General features: G+C 42.4%; 2 protein-coding genes across 3 annotated transcripts; both read left to right on the forward strand.

Annotated features, from left to right (window-relative positions):
- The first annotated feature begins 1,350 nt into the window (after positions 1–1,350).
- LOC109749733 (uncharacterized) lies at positions 1,351–6,167 on the forward strand. Of its 2 annotated transcripts, XM_020308694.4 has the most exons (9): positions 1,352–1,562; positions 3,185–3,256; positions 3,501–3,590; positions 3,773–3,815; positions 4,047–4,153; positions 4,672–4,767; positions 5,283–5,473; positions 5,575–5,643; positions 5,765–6,167. In XM_020308694.4, exons 1-9 carry the CDS (start codon positions 1,404–1,406, stop codon positions 5,859–5,861), a joined length of 924 nt encoding a protein of 307 aa, XP_020164283.1. In that variant the 5' UTR covers positions 1,352–1,403; the 3' UTR covers positions 5,862–6,167. The 2 variants fall into 2 exon arrangements, with proteins under 2 accessions (XP_045088387.1, XP_020164283.1); XM_045232452.2 differs by lacking the exon at positions 3,185–3,256 and having other exon boundaries at positions 1,351–1,562.
- Positions 6,168–6,377: 210 nt separating this feature from the next.
- LOC109749717 (uncharacterized) lies at positions 6,378–12,984 on the forward strand. Its single transcript, XM_020308678.4, has 13 exons — positions 6,378–6,705; positions 6,789–6,871; positions 7,192–7,249; positions 7,936–7,995; positions 8,692–8,821; positions 8,944–9,170; positions 9,609–9,701; positions 9,788–9,859; positions 10,865–10,897; positions 11,025–11,165; positions 11,899–11,955; positions 12,327–12,413; positions 12,544–12,984. The coding sequence occupies exons 1-13, from the start codon at positions 6,574–6,576 to the stop codon at positions 12,577–12,579; spliced, it is 1,209 nt and encodes a 402-aa protein (XP_020164267.1). The 5' UTR covers positions 6,378–6,573; the 3' UTR covers positions 12,580–12,984.
- Positions 12,985–20,786: the final 7,802 nt, after the last annotated feature.

Consider the following 20,786-nt stretch of genomic DNA (forward strand, 5'->3'; position numbering starts at 1 on the left):
CTAATATAAATTCATGAGCCCCCCCCCCCCCCCCCCCCCGCCTGAAATTGTTGGGTTAGTTTAGATTATTTATTATATGAAAAAGAGCTAAGGTCCCACAACTGCTTATGACCTATTTATTGTTATTCATTCTTATTATGTCCTTTGCATTATATATCATCACATTTGGGGATAAATCTACAGGTACCGGAGACCCGCTCTTCATTGTGTCTCCATTGAACATGACATAAAAGAAGAAAGTGAAACTGTTATAAATATTTGCCTCATGGCAACACACTCTGTATAATTTTGATAAGTCTTGGCACAAATTAGCATGAAACAACAATGTAGGAGTGCGGCGAATCTGCACCCGGGCTCAGCTGCACCCGCGCTCACGAAAAAAATCAAAAAAAATACTAGAAAAATTCAAAAAATTCCAAAAAAATTGGGGTGGTAGATAATTAGATGCGTGAGGTTCGCTGCGAAATTCAACTCGTTTGGACATTTGAGCAAGTCTGTGCAAAAAAGACAAAATCGGGGTCTGTGAAAAAGTTTACTGTTCACAAACTGTTTTGACCCGATTTGTCTTTTTTGCCGAGGCCTACTCAGATATCCAAATGAGTTGAAATTTGGAGCGGACCTCACGCATCAAATTATCTACCACCCCAATTTTTTTTGGATTTTTTTGAATTTTTCTAGTATTTTTTTTGAATTTTTTGCTGACCAGGTGCAGCTGAGCCCGGGCTCCAGGATGAATTATCCACAATGTAGACTCTATACATTGTTGCCGAAAATAACACATATGAACCACTCTAAAATGAATGTATTCACAAAAAATTTCCTCTCTTTACTATAGTAAAGATAAACTAACTAATTAAAGCACCACATCAACCAGGATACCAAAACTTAGTGAACACATGATTCCTCAAAGCGAAAGCAGAAGATGATCAAAAGACTATATATATTTACAAGGCCCTAAGTTCTAAAGAAACAAGGCCTTCGTAGATGCTTGTTTTCTCCATCAGCAAGGAAAGAAAAACCGATCCACATGTTTTAAATGATCTAAACATAGAAGTAAAAGTAGGTATAAGCCATTATTCACAACATAATTTGCAAATTGTCATGGTCTCAGTACATAAATGACATACACCTTCTGCGGTAAGAGACAAATTTCTTTAATGACACAAACAATCTTGTTATACTAATGACAAAACCGCAATAAGCACCGTCCAATTAATAAAAAAGTAGTGCCCAACACCGCAAATTACACAGATAGTTCCAAAAGCTAACGTAATTTGTTACGTTACTAATAAGAAACTTTTTCTTCTGTGACCTGTACTTGCTTTTATTATTGTTCCTTTGTATCATAGAAAAACATAGCGTTCCTCCGTCTCCACATCCCTCCTCATCCTCTAGATCTATCTATGTCCCTGCCTTCATCTCCTTCTTTGGCGAGAGGCGGCAAAGTTGGCACCGAGGTGGTGCAAGCATCGGTGGACCAAAAGACGACATCGATGAAGCATCTCGTGCTCAACCTTTGCGACCCTACGCTACGCGAGAGATCCCTCGCAGAGCTCTCTCAGGTTCTTGTGCATCCTTCCATTTTCTCCATTAGCGCCCTCTTGAGGAAAGAGTCCCCCTTCATAAATCCCTAGTGATGTTTGTTGTGAATTCTGGCCTGGGATAGTGGAAAAATTGCGCCTTTAGGCCCAATTTTGATTGAATGCAATTTTTTTTGTTCGCTCTCGTGCTTAGTTCGAAGTAAACTCAATCAAACATGGCCTTAGACCTTAGTGACGTGTCTGGTCCTGTGGGGTTATTTAGATCATAGTAAACTCAATCCAAACATGGCCCCTTGCGGCCAACGAGCGGACCCTGATCCCTCCCCGCCCCCAGCCTCCCTCCCCGTTGTCCCCCCCGCCACCGTCGCCGGTGTGGTCTATCGGGCCCTGCCCGTGTGGCGCTGGCGGCGGACCGGCTTTTAGCCGCACACGCGTAGGAGGGCATGGGGGCCCCCTGATGGTGGCGGTGCTGCTTGGCCGGCGGCGGCGATCCCGCGGGCCACGGGTGCCCTTGATGCGGCGGCGCGACCGTTGGTCGTGGGCCGGCGTGGTGGTTGGCGGCGCCATTCTCGGCCCAGATCTGGGCCCTTCTGGGCCCCATCTGGGTTGGGGCGGGCCGGTGGTTCGGCGGCGGCGTTGCTCCCTGGTGGTGGTGAGGCAACGACGATCTGCGGGCGGTGGCGGCTTTGTCGGCCGGCGTGCTGCAACGTGCGGGCAGGGACTGTCTGGACCCATTTGGGCCTGGCCGGGCCGTCAGGGCCTGGTAGGTCCTTGTCGTCGCGTCCGGTCGGCTCCGCGAGGGCAGTGGAGGTTGTCCCCTCTTGCCGCTCGAGTTGTGGTTGCTCCCGTGGCCGTTGTCTCCTTTCATTTCCTCCAGGTCTCGTGTTGGCGGCCCCAGTGAGATGGCGATGCTGGTTCGGTGACCGTGGTGGCACACGGTGGTGGGGGCAGGTTGGGTGGTGCACTACGGAGTGTCCAGGGTGGTAGTGGTTGTTGGGTCGGGAGAAATCACTGGTGGCTCGTCCGGTACCGACGTGGTGACGCATGCGGGCACCGTCGGACCTTCCTGAAGGGCGTCGGGTATACCCCTTCTCCACTGCCCTGCGCGTACCAAGGAAACCCTAGAACTTGTACATGCAACAACGGCGGCACCGTCGCATTCCTTCTTGAAGGTGTTGCTTGGTACGCGACGCTTCAGAGTGCTAGGAACACGGTGGAACCTCTTCGGAGGGTGCACCGGTTGCCGGTCTTCTTTTCTTCGTTGATCTGTCGGTGTCGGCATTTGTTTCTCTTTCCTTTATCTTGTTTTTCCTTTTGGGTTTGTCTGTGTTGTGCCCCAGTGAGCTGGATGTATCGGATGGTTGCTTTATAATATAAAGCGGGGGCAAACCCGTTTATCGTAAATAGTTGCCAGGGATATGAACCATTCCAAAGTGGATGTTTTTTTTACTTGTAGACAATGCTGCTTTGATGAAGAGATACAACACTCTTTGTATGTTACAATCTGATTTGTCAATAGTGACCGGTCAATTCAGCAATGCTTCTGAACCGAACAATGGTCGATTTTATGTTCATTTATTAGTTTGCATAATCATCAAGAAAGACCCTCTTTTGTTATATAATGTTGTTTCATTAAATTTTAGATGAGGGAGATGTTTCCGGATCTGGCTCCTTTGTTGTGGTACTCATTCGGCACAGTTGCTGCGTTGGTCCAGGTTTGTCATAATCATTTGCTCCTTCTATATTTGCGAATTTAGTATGAGCATGTGTGAAACCACAAAAAACAAGGTTTTGAGCCTTTTAGCCTATTTATTAAAAAAATCAGTTTGATATGGTTGTTAGTCATTCTTGGTCATATTCAGTTTTCTTGTAGTAAGTGATAGTATCAGTTATTATTAAGTTCTGAATTTCCAATCTTAGTTTCTCACTGGCCTACTTGGCTACTTGAAACATAAACAGGAGGTTCTTAGAATCTACCCTGCACTTTCGACTCCAACTTTAACGTCGGCTGCATCAACCCGAGTCTGCAATGTGCTTGCACTTTTTCAGGTATGCACTTAGGAAAAAAATAAAAGCATAATGGAATAATATTTGATTTCTTGTTGCTGTCATATGATGGTTTAATGTTCGACAAAGGAGTTTTTAATGCATATTTGTTCTTAGTTACCTTGAACTTCACACAATAATTTTGTAACATATTTCTTTAACCTCTTCTATTTCTGTTATTGCAGTGCATTGCATCACGCCCTGAGACCAGAAGCCCTTTCATAGAAGGTAATGAGAACCACTTCACGTATTAGATTTCAATGCACTGTTGATGTGCTTTGTCAGTTATCATATGTTTTGGCTAAACACTTTTGCTAGCTACTATCTTAGTAGTTGATTTGTAATAGTTTTATATATGGCACAGTTCTCAATATGATATAGAGTCACAAAAGGTTTTTCACTTTTATAAACCTTCAGTTTTTGGATCATTTTGTCAATGATTTGTTTTTGGTATTTCAGCTAATATTCCATTGTACCTGTACCCATTCTTGCGTACTGTCGACAAGGCCCAACCTTTTGAGCAGTTGCGGCTCGCCACTTTGGGTGTCATTGGTGCTCTAGTAAAGGTAACTTGTACTTGGAACGCTGGAAGTTTAAATTTCTTACATGGCCTTAAACTAGATAGGAAAACCCGGCTTGTTTCACATAATATGCAATGCATTTGTCAATTAACTTATGTACCTCGGCATGAATTTCAAATTGGTTTACCATCCTTGTTCTACATGGAATGGGAATAACTCAACCAACATGGAAGGGAAATATAGTTACATATTTATTTATTTATAATTTGCAGATAAGTTTTGTCGTAATGATTCTTCTATGTTTTTGCTGAATAATTAGTTATGTTTTTAGCACAACGCAGTGAACACATTATATCACCTTCATCAAATTAGCTGATACGGATATAGATAATATGGTCAGTTTGTCACCACATAATGTAGTTCCCAGCAAAGCTTGAAAGGATAAACTTGTTTTGTTGCATATTATCCTCAATATTATCCCAAAATAAGATCTATTTTTGTTTTAACAATATGAGTTTTGCAAATGAGATTTAGTTTGTTTTCCTTGTAATATGTGCATGCAGGATGAGAACACTGAAGCTACTGAGTATGTGCTCCAATGTGAAACCATTCCTTTGTGCTTGAACATCATGGAGATGGGCAATGAGCCTTCAAAAACCGTATGTAGCCAGACACCTTTACTCTCATATAAAATATATGTTGCTTATGCTCAACACACGATTTATTAGGAAGACTTCTCCCCCGTTATTGCCCCCACTAGGATTCCATCCCCATGGGATACAATAGTACAAAGTTAGTACAAACTCGAGTCACTTATTTTGGGACGGAGGGAGTATAATTTTGAAGCAATATAACAACTTTACTGATTTACAAGCATATATGAACACATTTTGTCCAATACAGCTTTGAAGCTTATAAGCTCCCCTATTGTTTGGCAGATTCGACTGCTTTTTGTAGCAGATATACTTCCACCACGCCATCGCAACAATTATACGTAACATTGTTATTTTCCTTGTAACACCTCTTTTGCTTATAATCCACACAAGTCAAGTATCAGGAGCCTGTCTCTTGTTGCAGTTCAAGTTAAAGTAGAAGCAAATCCTAGAAATAAGCCCCATAACGAATGGACACTCATTTTGCTAATTTCTATGACCATTGCCCACTCATTTTGCAGGTGTCCACTTTCATTCTCCTAAAGGTTCTGCTAAGCGAAGTTGGTTTGAAGCAATGTTGTGACACTCGCGGTCCTTTCTATGCTATTGCTTTTGCTTTACAAAAAAGGGTTGACTCACCAGATGAACGGCCTTCGGCAAGGTTGCTGAAGTGCATTATCCGGTGTTACCTTAGGCTATTTGATCATCGTAGGTTTGTACCTGCCGTCATTCCCGTTGTTGTGATATCTTTTCACGCCTTATACTTATCAAGTAGTGCCAATGTTGTTTCCTTCTTCTCTCCGATGCATGCAGGGGCGTGCGGTGCTTAAAACAAGTCTTCCCGGCGTGCTACGAAATGGGACATGCAATGGCTACCTCATGGTGAGTCTTGATACTTGGGCTATAATAATGCTGCTCCCAAGATTCATTTTGGTCCACTGAAGTAGATGCCAAAAGATTGCATATATGTAATACTGACTGTATTTTCTTGCTGGAAACACAGGGCCTTCAGCACAAGAATGTCTGCAGAAACTGTTGGCTGCCTTTCACCGCTGCAACGGCAACACCATCGTGCCATGAACCGCACAACGGCGTTGTAGTTTCCATTGAGACAATGAAAAAAAGTCTGTTGTGTTAATAAGCCTTGGGCAATCATCGGTGTTTGGAACATGTAGAGACTGTAATAAATTATAGGGGAAGGAGGAAGGCCCTATACATGATGATCCTTCTCTTCCGCCGTATTTGCGTGTTAATTAAATAAATACTAGCTTCGTCCTTATGGTTCCATGTTGGGGAGGTTGTTGTATATATTACCGTTGAAATTATGGAACGTCCATCGAATTGTTGTGATGGAGATTGTTGTTTTGTTGATCATATATATGCTGTGCATGCATTATCTGAAATAATACTGGCAAGTAAATACTAGTCCCTCTGTAACTTAATGTAAGGTGTTTTTTGACGCTGTCATGGACTCTAAGAACGTCTTATAAAAAGTTACCGAGGGAGTAGCTTTGCTTGGAGATTCATGGGGTTCTAGAAGCAGATGTTTTTTTTCCACCGTGGCTTCGAGGTGGGTGGGCCGGTCAAAGATCCACCCCGCATGCACAATATCAGACGGGCCTGGTTATTTTCGCTAGAGGGCCCCAAGCCCCGTGGGGAAGTGCGTAGAACGAACAAGGCCTTCCGAGAACTCTCCAGGCGGCGGCTCGCTTGCTGCCTCTCTGCTCCCACCGCCGGCGGCCTCCTCCCCCCGCCCCTCCCGTGAGCAGCTTGACCCAGCACCGAGAGCTGGCCGCATCGGGCGCTGTCGGCATGGCGAGCAGCGGGGGAGGCGCGGCTGCGGCGCGGATGGACCCCGAGGCGGCGACGGAGCTGGCGCGGAAGGGGGTCACGCTGCTGCTCCTCGACGTGCCCCAGCACACCGTCCTCGGCCTCGACACGCAGGTAGTACGCCAGCCCTCTCCACCCCACACTGGTGCCTACAACTAATTCAGTTCTGAGATTGGTTTTCCCTGCTGCTGCTTCAGGTGTTCTCGGTGGGCCCCAGGTTCAGAGGGATCAAGATGGTGCCCCCAGGCCCGCATTTCCTCCACTACTGCTCCCCCAGCAGGTACGTCCCCAAGCAGCATGCTTGACCAATCCTCTAATTCTTTTCTACTACTGATTTGATTTGATTTGATGCGCTATCTGAGGAATTTTTTACTGCTGGACAAGTATCAGTGATTAGTGATAACTTGAGTAATCCAGAGTTGATGCAAACCCCGCTGTATTGACTGCCACATTCATGCCAGAGTGTATCCAAACTTGCTTTATGCCTTGCATTTCCACATGTTCTAATGGTTAACGTTGTTCGGTGATGGGTGCTGCCATTATGCCATGCGATATCATATCCCATACTGATCGCTTCTCCACTGTCTGCAATCCTTTTAGGCACGGGAATGAGTTCGCGCCGACAGTCGGATTCTTTCTTACCACTCACCCATCTCAGGTACTCCCCCCTGTTCCGAAGCAAATTCATCGCGTTTCAAGGACTCTGAATGAGTGCATATCATGTTTTGAGATTTTGACGGTTATTTGTATTGGACCTGAAACATTCAGATGAACTATTGTATTAACCACTGAAGTTATTAGATCAATGGCTCACATTGCTTTTTATCTGGTTTAGCCGTTTAGGTAGGGAAAAGTAAATAAAATGCCAAATCCATGTAAAACCTCTACTTTCTGGAGTAGTCTCGTATCTTATACTCCCTCCGTTCCGATTTACTCGTCGTGGTTTTAGTTCAAACAGTAGATCTCTGAACTTTATCTGTCCCTTCTATTGTGTGCTACAGTTAGTTTTGCCTTTTCTTTTTCTTGTAGCACATATCCAGATTCTGGAACTGATGCTATAGCTTCTTAAACTACAGTTGCATCTGTATCTGAGTCTGAACAGATTACTCACAGTGCTCATGTGTATTTATGTATTAAGCTTCACATTTCCTGTCTGTAGAGTGGTGGGTGAAAATAGTTAAGAAAACAATGCACTTGCAAGATGTACTATACTTGGAAAGAGAAGAACCAAACAAAGATTTTCATACTGTGTTGGAAATTTCGAGCGGTCTTCGCTGTCAGAATTCTAATAATTACACACAATTGCTTGTTTACATGTACTCACCTCCTTCCTGATATTTCCAGGTGGTCGTTCGAAGATGGCATGCTCAAGAGGAGAGACTAGTGACACTGTCAGAAGAGGAGGTGAGATGTTTGATTATATTAGAATCTTTAATATATTGCAGCATACTTTATTGCTTTATCTCCCATACCTTTGTAACATATAGTTCTCTTGTATTCTTGCACATAGTACATCACTTGATAGTTGAGACTATACTAGTATTGGCTGAGACGACAACTACTGTTGAAAGGCAATATTGCGTTAGGACAACTATACTGCATTTTGCGAAATATTAGTATGGCAGCGTCAGCTTCCTCAGTGGTTGTAAAAATCTTGTATTTGCGCCTTGCACTGTAACTGCAAAACTCTAGGTATCAATATTCAATATGTCTTGTAAATTTTAAAGCATTTTGGAACCTTACAAATAACTAATTCAGTTGATAATAAAACAGAAGATGCATTGCCCCAATGGGATTACTACTTCTCTGAAGTGCCTAACCTACTGGATCTGCACCAGATGATAATTTAATATGACAAACTACATAAAAATGGCCTAATTTATGTTTAATTTGTTTTCCTTGCAGCTGGTTTATGAATAATATATGAAATATGGACTACCAAAACTGTATCTGTCCGGTGTCTCAAAATTGCAACATATTCAGTCGACCTTCCTGTTATTGACTGTAACATATAACATAATAATACCTCAACTAGGGATTGCATGTGCTTGATTTTTCTTGGGCTAGAAGCCTAGGATACTGAAGTTTGTTTTATGGTAGGAAATCAGATACTCTGAAGCAGTAAAACGTTTCGAGTTCGATGATCAGCTTGGGCCATACAATTTGGATTCTTTTGGAGACTGGAAACAACTTTCAAGCTACTTGTCACAAAGTGTCATTGAACGCCTTGGTAAGTCTGATGCATTCTTGATTTTTCTCGTACCCTTAATAGTTACAGAGCAGCCCGTGTTTAAGACATTTTTGATAGAACTAACTAATGAACTACTGGTTATGTGTGTTTGATTTGTACAGAGCCAATTGGTGGAGAAATTACAATTGCATTGGAGGCATCATGGATGGATAGAGCTCCCCAAACAGATATGGAGAGACGATTGATGGAACAACTTAGAGAAGACAAATTTGCAAAGAAAGCCCCTGCACAGCCTGAGAGGAGAGGATGCTATTACACAACTATTCCCGCTTCGGTTAAGCACAGAAACATTTCTGCAGATGAGCTGACTTTGCTGAACTTGGACAGAGTAATGTTCTTATTCTATTATTTGTTAGCATACTTTGGCACGGTTAATCTTATCAGCGTGTATCTGGTTTTTTATATCTTTTGTTTCCACAATCGATTTCCTGAAGCAATAATTTATCTGATGCGAACACATCCTTATAACAATTTGAACACTGAGATCTTTGGATGGCCTTACATGTGGACACAACAGCCTGAACTGGAATGGTACAATCTACAATTGTAGTTAGCACATGGACAAACATCCATGTGAAAACATTAGTTTGCTTCCTTTTGTCATTTCAACCACAATTCCATCAATCATACTATAATCTGCAAATGGGCATCATTACTGCTAATGGTGGTTTGCTCAAATTGATTCCTCATATAGGTTCCCATGTTAAAAGAACACTAGTTGACAAGTTATACCAATATTTGTTGACGAGTATGTTGTACTTTTCAGACAAGCTTGCTGGAGACTGTCCTGGCCAAAAGTTATCAAGGCCAAGAAGATTTACTCTTGGGGGAGCTGCAGTTCTCTTTCATAGCGTTTATGGTACTGCAGGCAAAACTAAACAACTGTTTTTAATACGTCTTATTTATTATAATGGCTTTATTCTCTAATGTATTTGAGTTGTGTAGATGGGACAGTCGCTGGAGGCGTTTATGCAGTGGAAAGCATTAGTCAGTCTTCTTTTGAGCTGCAGTGAAGCTGTAAGTTCTAATATTCTCTATCTCATGCAACATCATTACTCTTGCTCCTTAAATATTGATGGTTAAAATGTATACGTTCATCTCCTCTGTAGTATTACTATTCAGGGTTTGGAAAATCATACGGAACTAGCTGGTTACCCAAATGACCCTGGCTCGCTTTTCAGAACCCTGGCCCATTTCAGCCCTCAAATGACCCCTTTTGGCTCCTTCTGTTCAAAGCATTGTAATATTATTTATTCCTTGATCCCAAAGAAGGTTGGAAACCGATGAACAAATTGCAAAACTGAGAGATTAAACCAAGTTTCAGGGTGAGAAATTGAAACTGTCCAGGTTCTGGTATACAGCCCCATAACAGTTTGTGAAATTCTGGCAGTATTCTGGTCAAGAAGCAATCTTACCTAAATATCTTCACAGTGTAACTGCTAAATACAGTGACAAAATTATTTTGTTGGGCGTAGCCCAAATGCTCTTTTGGTCCCTTCCTTGGTTTGACATTTTACTATCAGTGATTTGCTTGCAACCATGCCTTTTTTCTTCTTTCCTTCTTGAAGCGAGATATGCTAGGCTAACAATCTACTTCATAGTTTGAACTCCAGCTCCGGGCATATATTGATTAAGCTGCTTCTGTATGCGATTCAATCAAATTCCTTGAATATGCTGTGTTCTATGTTTTAACAGCCCATTGTTAATACTCCCTCCGTCCGAAAATACTTGTCGGAGAAATGGATAAAAATAGATGTATCCAAAACTAAAATATGTCTAGATACATCCATTCCTCCGACAAGTATTTCCGGACGGAGGGAGTACTTAATAGTATAAAGTAGAGTGTACTGGGTGTTTTGATATGGGAAGTGTGGGGAAATGGAAAAAAAAGAGATCGAGATGTGATCCTCTTGAAAATGGATTGCACATCTGCACTATGTAGTATATGCCATTATATTCTCTCTTTTCCGATCCAAAGCGATTATATTCTTAATTAATTCTTCGTCTCTTTCTTCCTGGCAGCCACTTCATACAAGGACGCAAATGTTTGTAAAGGTATTATGTGACCGTATTTGTTGTTCACTTTCATACCTGAGGCATTTTTCCGTTGAATTCATCAGGCAATGCAGTTGAACCTTAAGAACTAAAAGGAGTTCTGTATGTCTCGTTTTGTTGTGTGTAGTTTATAAGGGTTATTTACTATCAATTCAAGCATGGCTTTCAACGCACACATGATTCCAGAAGTAGTGAAGACAAGGGCAACTCTTTGTTTCTGGATGAAGCATGGTTCTCAAGAGACATATTTCTTTACCGGCTTTCCAAGGTAATTTGTTGTAATCTATATGGACAGTGCTGTTAGTAACAATATGTAGTTGTACACAGCTCTGAAGACAGATATTCATGGTCACTTCACCGTAAAATTAGTTTCCCTGAGACATCAGATTATCAATTCCATGACTTTGTTTTCTTGTCAACTATTGATACCGTTGTGAAGAGGGAAAGTAATTGCTCAGAAAAGTTCCTGTCCAGTTTTTTCATTCTTATTGTATTCATAAGGTAAACTTTTGGCCCTGACATATGTAATTATATGTAAACTACAAGAACTGTTGAACTGCTGGAACTCTGGAAGGTAAAATATAAGTTTAACTTTGCTCAGATAAATGTAGCTGGGTGAACACTTTTTTCAGCTATATCACTTTCATGGTTTACTTTGGAATAGTTGTAATATTTCATCATATGCCATGATGTATTTTTTTTTGTGGCGCAAGGTCTTAAAATGACGGACCAAGCAAATGGATGCTGTATCCTTTTGCTCTAGTTTCTGATTGTATTTGCCAGTTCAGTGCTTAAAACGGCTCATATACCGAGATGTATCATCATACACATAAATAAACAAGACAGCAGTGTTAATTTTGTTCCCCATAGTTTCTGAAATTGTGACTGTGGTAGATCAGAGTTAGTTGCATATATTTTCAAAATATGTTTGATAGGAGTATCTTGCATCTGAATTTTTCTTGTACGCAAAATAATTTATTTCTCTCAACTGCTGTTGTCAGGATTTCTTAGCGGTAATATTTGAAGCTCAAGTCGTGGATGGAGACCTTCTGTCGTGGGTTAGCATTCTCGAATCTTCTTGTTCTCTCTCTCTCTCTCTCTCTGTCTGATCTTTTAGCTGGTTACGTATACCTTGGCAGCATAAGCGAGGCTGTGCCCTTCCTGTTTTCTGCTATCTTACTAGCCCATGCATGAATTGCGATTTTGGTTATTTAAGGCACTGGATTATCATCCATAAATAACGAAGTTTTGGATTAGTAAGTAGGAAATCAATGGCAACATCGCTGAACACAACTCATAGCTAAGAGTACAGAGCAAACGAAATACGCATCAGCTGAGTAGCTTAACCGTCGCTGCTGAAAAATTGTGCACTTTGTGGAAAAAATTGTAAGAACGTGTGGTCATTGTAATATCTTCCCTTCACATCCAGGCTAGGAAACTTAAGACGCTCCTGGAGACCACGTTCGGATGGGATCTCGAGAACAACGCGGCGAACCTTATCGATGAGGACGACGAGGCAAGTCGGATCATAAACAAGCAACGATCTTTGTTCGCTATCTCAAAAAAAATATAAAAAGAGGACAATAGGACAACACTTGTCTGCTACATTTGATTTGACTGAGATTCTTCTTCTCTTCCTAATGCAGTTTGCTCCGGTGGTCGTGGAAATGGACGGCTCCTAGGCAGCGTTATGTACTACTACGGAATCTCACGAGGATGGTGCGTTGCGAATTTCACACCTGTTAGTTACCATGTCAAAACCGCACGCACGGTTGGTTGAGGATCGTTCGGTGGCCTAGTTTGCTTGCATCTGTCACCTTGAGATGTTGGCGGCTGCTGCTGCTGCTAACTACTCCCTCCGTTCCTAAATGTAAGTCTTTTTAGAGATTTCACTACAAACTACATACGGATGTATCTAGACATATTTTAGAGTGTAGTTCACTCATTTTGCTCCGTATCTAGTTCATAGTGAAATCTCTAAAAAGACTTATATTTAGGAACGGAGGGAGTATATAGTTTTGCAAAGCAGAATGAAACCTGGTGGGAGATATAAATTTAAAGTGCGTAATAACAAATCAATTTGCACACACCGTGTTGGTGCCATCAGAGCTGACTGGCTGTAAAAAAAAAAAAAAAAAACAAAGATGAAGCCGCACTCCGCTTGTCTGTATGAATCTTCCATGTGCCTAGCGACAGGCCTGGTTACTTGTTCAGTGGTTAAATGGAATCTTACGGGCATGTGGCCGCCGCCCTCGTTAACCTCGGGATGATGGTAGTAATTAATACGGAGACGTGACGCGTCACCTCATTACCACCAAGCTGAGGGATGCTTTGAAGTAGTTTTACCTTTTTCTTTTCCCTTTACCCTACCTTTTTTTTCACCGCCGCTGCGTCACATGGCTCGCGTGCACCCGCACTTGCTCTGTCAGCACCCGCAGCAGTAATTATCGGATCCTAGCAGTTAAACTAGTGCAGCTAACCCTAATTGTACTACAGCTGCTGCGGTTTAAGCATCTCTGGCGGTAAAAATCAACGGAAGCATCAGAGCTAGCAGACGATATTCGCGGCCACTGCGCTGCATTGGGATCTAGGACTCTTGTGAATTTCCTTTCCGCGGGTAATTTACCTGCTGCCACCTCTGCATGCTTATTTTTTACAGTATCCGGTCAGAGGAATTTTTACAGCTCGATGCGATGGGCACGTAGTTAGTAGTGTGTGCTTCCTTCTCGTGCATCCACATGCGGCCGCGTGATCCCATCACTTCACTTCTTGGGGTTTTAACAGTTTAATCCCACCACGGAGCATGTACGTCTTGGCATCGATTCCGTCTCCCACGCGTTGCAGCTTAATTTGATGGGTTGTTGGGATTCGATTTCCCATTTTCACCCACAACGGATCATGATTCTTACGGGTTAGTGATGTTGTGAGGGCGTGCCAGACGGTGGGAGAGGGGGCATATAATCAGGTGACGAAACTGCGAAAAAAGGAAATAAACTCGACAGGGATAAAAACTCTGGAAAATCAAGAAACTGAGGATTTTGTTAAAAAATAATGCATGAGTCCAGTAGTACGAAAAAAAATGACTCCCTCCGTCCCATAATGTAAGCGCGTTTTTAACGCTGCACTAGTGTCAAAAACGCGGTCTTACATTATGGGATGGGGGAAGTACTTTTCTTTGCTGGACACGAGACGTCAACCAAAATAATATGGTTTCCCAAGTTTTCCTTAATGCTTTTGGTCATTTCACCGAAATTATATGATATTTCCATGCCTTGATTTTCTATGGTGGCCCCGTTCTTTCTTTTTAAAATCAGTTTCTGGATGATTATTTTTGCCATTTTTTAAATGAACTGGGGTTTAGGGCATATGCCACCCATTTTTTTTCCATTCATTAGGGAAAGGTGGTTTAGATAATTTTCATTTTTAAGGTATTCCCTGCCCCCACCCACCCACTTGCCCACCTCCTATCAAAATTTTCTAGCAGGAGCACAAGATGCATCCAAAATTTAATTTTACAAGGAGTTTGCCTTTCTTAATTTCTTCATGGAGTAGAGTAGCATGAGATGTGGTGTTTGACCCTTCCAAGTTCCAACCCAATCATATCGTCTTGAATGCACACGAACAGAGAACCATCCGCGACAGACGGATGGATTGACCTCACACGATGTCTTGTCGCTGTCCAAGGAGGAACATCCAGCCGTCCAATGGGACCCCATCCCAAGCTTTCTTCGTCTACAGGTCCTTTAATTCCCTAAAACCTGGAACTAGCATGACATGACCTAACCAATATCGATTGACACCCCCAACAAACTCAAACTTTTTTGACCAAAAAGTTGGTCAGCCGGCCCCAAACTCTACTGTTAATTACTCCCTCCGTCCCATAATGTAAGACGTTTTTTGACACTAGTGTAGTGTCAAAAAAGTCCTACATTCCATTCACCCGAAAAAAAAAACGTCCTACATTATGGGACAGAGGGAGTATATCATTATTACTATCACTTGTGTTTCTATCAACAATAATATGTTGCACAACAGTTACAATGAAGAATTGACCCCATTACAAGTGATCCATGGAAAATTCTATCTTTTCATAATGTTTTTCAATGACAGCGCACGCGTCGTCGCACCCCTCTATTTGTCGGAACAATGAAGGATTAACCCCATCGTAAGTCATCTTTGGCGCCTACCGATTCCTTCTGCTCGACACCATGCCTCAAAAGAAACCCAGACATTTGAAATTATACAACACTTTGAGATTCGATGCTTTTCTTGGCTCACAATTTTTGACTAGCAGTGCAGCCTAACGTGGCTCCAATTTAAATAGGCACCCACACGGCTCAAACCCCCAGATTGTTAGTATTCAACTGGTGTAGGGTTAGACAAAGAGAGTTAGAGTAAGTAGCCAGTGTAAACACTGTCAATGCAGCTAGGATCATGGAGAGGGAGGGTTAATTAATTTGGAGCAAGATAAGTACCATCAGCAGCTAACGTGGGTGAAAAGCTGCTGCTGAATTATACTATCCACACACACTCACACCCCACCTTCATTGTGAACTGCAAACATTTGGTTTTAGCTTTGTGACGGTGTGCATTGCTTGTTCGATGCATATTTGAGAAAGCACCCTTGCTCACGCAAAAAATTACCATAAGTACGTACATGGTGTAGCGCCACACAACACAAATGATTTGGAGCACGAAAACTCTGTACATGTATAGCAGGTGTAACTTTGTTGAATCGCGCACACACTTATAGCAGAACTCTCACACTAAAGGGCGCGCGCGTGTCGCGATGAGGAAATAGGTGATTGAATATGAAAGAAAATCGGGTACTAAGCTGCAAATGCGACACGCATAAGAGACTTGACATGATGTTAGCTAGAGAGTGATCTCTTTTACCTCTTTGTTTGACTTACGTAATTGACCCCTTTGCTCTCACACTTTCACTGTGCGTAGATGCTCCATGTCGAGGGGCTTCATGGTCATCAATCATCCATCGATCCTAGCCGTACATTCCTTTCCACGTCCACAAGATTTCTCTTACTACTAAACAAGATGGACAGTAACATGCATAGCAGTAACAATAAAAAGTTGCTGATCTCTCTCATAACCGCGTGGCATCACTTGTTGGCGCCACTGCCTGTTTCAGCACTACTCAATTAGTTAACTAACTAATCTTGTTTAGGCTGCGTGATCCAATGAATAACCCATGCCGGCATCCTGACATCTCCATGCCTTGCCTGCCAGTGCTGTGTTTTTATCTTAATCTAGGCTGGGAATCTACCGTGCCAAGTTGACAAGCGGGCTAAGTTGACACCATGCATGGTGAAAATCGAGCATTATTCAGAATGGCAAGCATGTACAATGGTGCTATCTTAGAAGTGTTATATAGGATAAATGATGAGGTGAAGGAGAGAGAACTCATAAGAAAAGGCTTGTCTTCTCTTATTTAAGAGAAGACAAGAGATGATCTCTTAGCACAATATGTCTCACCACGTTTTTGGAATAGCTAGTTATTGAAGATAAGACTAAGAGATGATCCATTGTAGACATCTTTTTCGTCATCTCTAAATTACATGCAAGACTTAAGATAAGACTATCTTATCAACCATTGTACATGCCCTAATCCTCCTTAGAGAATTGCAATTCTATTTGATCCCACCGTGAAAACTATAGAATTCAGTTTGTATGTGGTGTGTACTTTAACATTTTATTACTACGTGAGATATGGTTGAACGACTGAAATGTAGTAACAACTAATTAACGGGGTAAATATGTTATAAAAAAAACTTATACTCCCTCTGTTCCTAAATATAAGTTTTTGTAGATATTTCACTATGGACCATATACGGATGTATGTAGATGCATTTTAGAGTGTAGATTTACTCATTTTGCTCCATATGTAGTCCAATAGTGAAATCTCTACAGAGACTTATTTAGGAACGGAGGGAGTATTTAACCTAAACCGATCCATTTTACCGCATGTTTGCACTTGGAAACTTTTGCTGACTTATTTTCAGTTTTGGCTTGCCGGCTTGTCGACGTCACTCACAATTCTTCTACTTCTTGCGCACATTGGTGTATATAACCTAGAAACCATGTTTGCCGGTGTCGCCGTGTTCACTATAGGCATGATGATTTAGGAAGAGGTTATGTGTGACATGCTCTACGCAATGGGCGAAGGAGGAGTAAATTGCACCCAAAGAAAACACCACAATTAGGGACCCTAATTCAAAAAACCACCACCATTCAGTTTTTTTCTCAAAAAACCGCCACCATTTGCGCCATTTGAGTGGAAACCTGACGGATGGGGGCTGCTCTCAGGCGCCACGTGTCCAGGGTGATGCTGGAAATATGCCCTAGAGGCAATAATAAAGTAGTTATTATTACATTTCCTTGTTCATGATAGTCGTTTATTATCCATCCTATAATTGTATTGATTCAAATACATGTGTGGATGCATAGACAACAACATGTCCCTAGTGAGCCTCTACCGGACTAGCTCATTGATCAAAGATGGCTATGGTTTCCTAGCCATAGACCATAGACATGAGTTGTCATTTGATAACAGGATCACATCATTAGGAGAATGATGTGATGGACAAGACCCAAACTATAAACGTAGCATCGTATCAAGTTTATTGGTATCGTTTTCTGAATGTCAAGTATCTGTTCCTATGACCATGAGATCATGCAACTCACTGACACCGGAGGAGTACCTTGTGTGCATCAAACGTCGCAACTGGGTGACTATAAAGATGCTCTACAGGTATCTCCGAGGGTGTCTGCGTTGGGTTGGCATGGATCAAGACTGTGATCTGTCACTCCGTATGATGGAGAGGTATCTCGGGGCCCACTCGGTAATACAACATCACAATGAGCTTGCAAGCAATGTGACTAAAGAGTTAGACACGAGATCTGGTATTATTGGAACGAGTAAAGAGACTTGCCGGTAACGAGATTGAACTAGATATGGTGATACCAACGATCGAATCTCGGGCAAGTAACATACCGATAGACAAAGGGAACTGCATACGGGATTAGCTGAATCCTTGACACTGTGGTTAATTCAACCGATAAAGATCTTCATGGAATATATAGGAATCAATATGGGCATCCAGGTCCCTCTATTGGTTATTGACCGGAGAGGAGTTTCGGTCATGTCTACATGATTCTCGAAGCCATAGGGTCGCACGCTTAACGTTCGGTAGCGCTAGGGTAGTATTGAGATGTTAATAGTGGAAAGTACGAAGGTTGTTTAGAGTCCCAGATGGGATCCAGGACATCCCGAGGAGCTCCAGAATAGTCCGGAGGTAAAGATTCATATATGGAAAGTTGTTATCGGGGTTCCGGAAAAAGTTTGAGTTTTTTCGGTATTATACCGGGAAGGTTCTAGAAGGTTCCATATTGGGGCCCACCTGCATGGGGGACCCACATGAACGTGGGTAGTGGGAAAAGTCCCCACAACACTGGTCTAGGCACACCAAGATCCTCCCTTAAAAGGAATAATATCATATCCCAAGGGGATAAGATCAGGATCCCTAAAAAATGGGGATAGCGATCGGTGAAGGAAGGTGGGATTTCCTTCCTCCCCCTTTTGCCAACAACCCTAGGGCCTTGGAGGGCAAGCCACCAACCCCCTCCACGCCTATATAAAGGTGGGGAGGCGTTCGGGGAGCCACCCTTTAACCGTTGCCTGTTACCTCTCCCAACTCCTCCCACGTTTCAACAGTACGCGCTTGGCGAAGCCCTACTGGAATTCTGCCACCACCACCACCACCACCACCACCACCATACCATCGTGTTGGTCTCGATCTCATCTACCTCCTCTCTCTCGCTTGTTGGATCAAGAAGGAGAGGACGCCGCCGAGCCGCACGTGTGCTAAACTCGGAGGTGTCGTCCGTTTGGCACTTCATCGGGAGTTCGTGGACGGATCGTGATTGGATTGTGAAGACGTTCGACTACATCAACCGTGTTTATTAATGCTTCCGCTTAGCGATCTACAAGGGTATGTGGACCCAATCTTTCCTCTCGTAGATGTGCATCTCCTAGATTGATCTTGGTGAACGTAGAATTTTTTTGTCCCATGCAACGTTCCCCAACCGGTGAGACGCGCCCGTGACGCACCATTAGATGGCGTAGGGCTAAAACTAAGAAGCCGGTTGAACCCCAACCCATTCGGACATTCCCCTCTCTCTCAGGTACTTCTCTGCCACTGACGCCCGCGCCCCCACTTCTGCCGCTCATCCTCATCGCCGCCCGCCGCAGCCATTGTTTCCTGGAAGGACACGAAACTAGCAGTGATGGCTTAGTTTCCCCATTGTTCAACTCATACGTGGATGAATCCTACCTGAGTTTTCCTCTGCAATTGGGGTTAGGTTTTTTGATTTGAGGTTTTTTTTGGCTGATTTGATTTGGTATTTGAGCATTTGCTCTATCTGAACTCTTGTAGATCCCATAGACCATTGTTGATCCAGAGTGGTGCGACATTGTTGCCGGAGGACCGATGTGCAGTCACAAGGTGCCGGTGCAGAGGAATGTTGTGTTCCAAGGCATTAACACTGGTAGTAGGTTTTATGGATGCGCTAATGAGGATAGTGGAGAGGACTGTTGTGTTCCAAGGCATTAACGCTGACTGTAGGTTTTAGGTGCAGATTGATATATGAACCATATATGTTTGTTGGTTAACTGAACATTTGATGTTTAGTACTAAAAGCTTAGTACTAAGTATTGTTTGTGTCAGGTTTAATCAATGTTTAGCACTGAAAGCTTAGCAATTTTATTATTACAGGAAGGTGACAACTGTGGTCTGATCGAGTAGATTTGACCTAGAATGGTCTGAAGCAATGAAGAATGCACTGCGCAAGCTATGTGATATGTATGACCAGAGCACCAAAGAGGTTGAAATTTTATAAAAAAAGGTGATACTGAAGCTACCAGAAGAGAATAGATTAATACATGAGAAGTATCACAACAACATCAAAGAAACAAGCCATTTTTTTGCAACAAATCACAATAATGTGATGAGGGAGAATTACCAGAAGAATATGGAGGATGGTGATGTAGAGAAAGTTGTAGTTGAAGCCCAGGAAGAAAGGGCTAAGCTTAAGAAACAAACTATGGAACTTAGGACAACACTTCAAGTGATTAAGCAGAGCAATGATGATCTGATTAGCAATTGGAAGAAGGTAGTAGCAGATCAAGGTATGGAACATGTGAAGTAAGAGAAGAAAAGGCTAGAGTATATCATAGTTGATTTGCTGAAGGCTGGGGAGGAGAACAAGAGTAGGAGAAGGAGAATCAAGGAAATTTGTCATGAGTAAATGTAATATGTAGGTATTATGTATGGTGGCTCGTAGGTTGTTTGTTATTTGTTAAACTATGTATGGTGAAGACTATAGCGATCCTATCTGAACCTTAGAATATTTATTATGTTTGGAAATGTGATGTTGGTTGGAATGAATTGTGTTGTATTGATATTAATTATGATGATGGATGAAATGAAATGTGATGTTGTCAATTGAATTGTGTTCACCATATGCATTGTGGTATCCTATTGTTTAACCCCTAGCCTCTCGGCAACCCTCGACGACAAAATAAACCCTATTGTTTAACCCCTAGCCTCTCGACAACCCTTGACGATGAAATGAACCCCATTGTTTAACCCCCTAGCCTCTCAACAATCCTCGACAACAAAATAAACTCTTTTGGTTAACGATATGATCATTATGCTCATTTTGATGGCAACACCACAATCAACATTATGCTCATTTTGATGGCAACACCACATTATGCCCATTTTAAAGAACATGTTCAGCATGATTTGTTCAGTGCATTAATAAGTTGATAACAAAGAAACTGAAATAGGTCATTGCACCTGGTAGCACCACA

The sequence above is a fragment of the Aegilops tauschii genome, chromosome 2 (assembly GCF_002575655.3).
Source record: "Aegilops tauschii subsp. strangulata cultivar AL8/78 chromosome 2, Aet v6.0, whole genome shotgun sequence".
NCBI lineage: Eukaryota > Viridiplantae > Streptophyta > Magnoliopsida > Poales > Poaceae > Aegilops > Aegilops tauschii.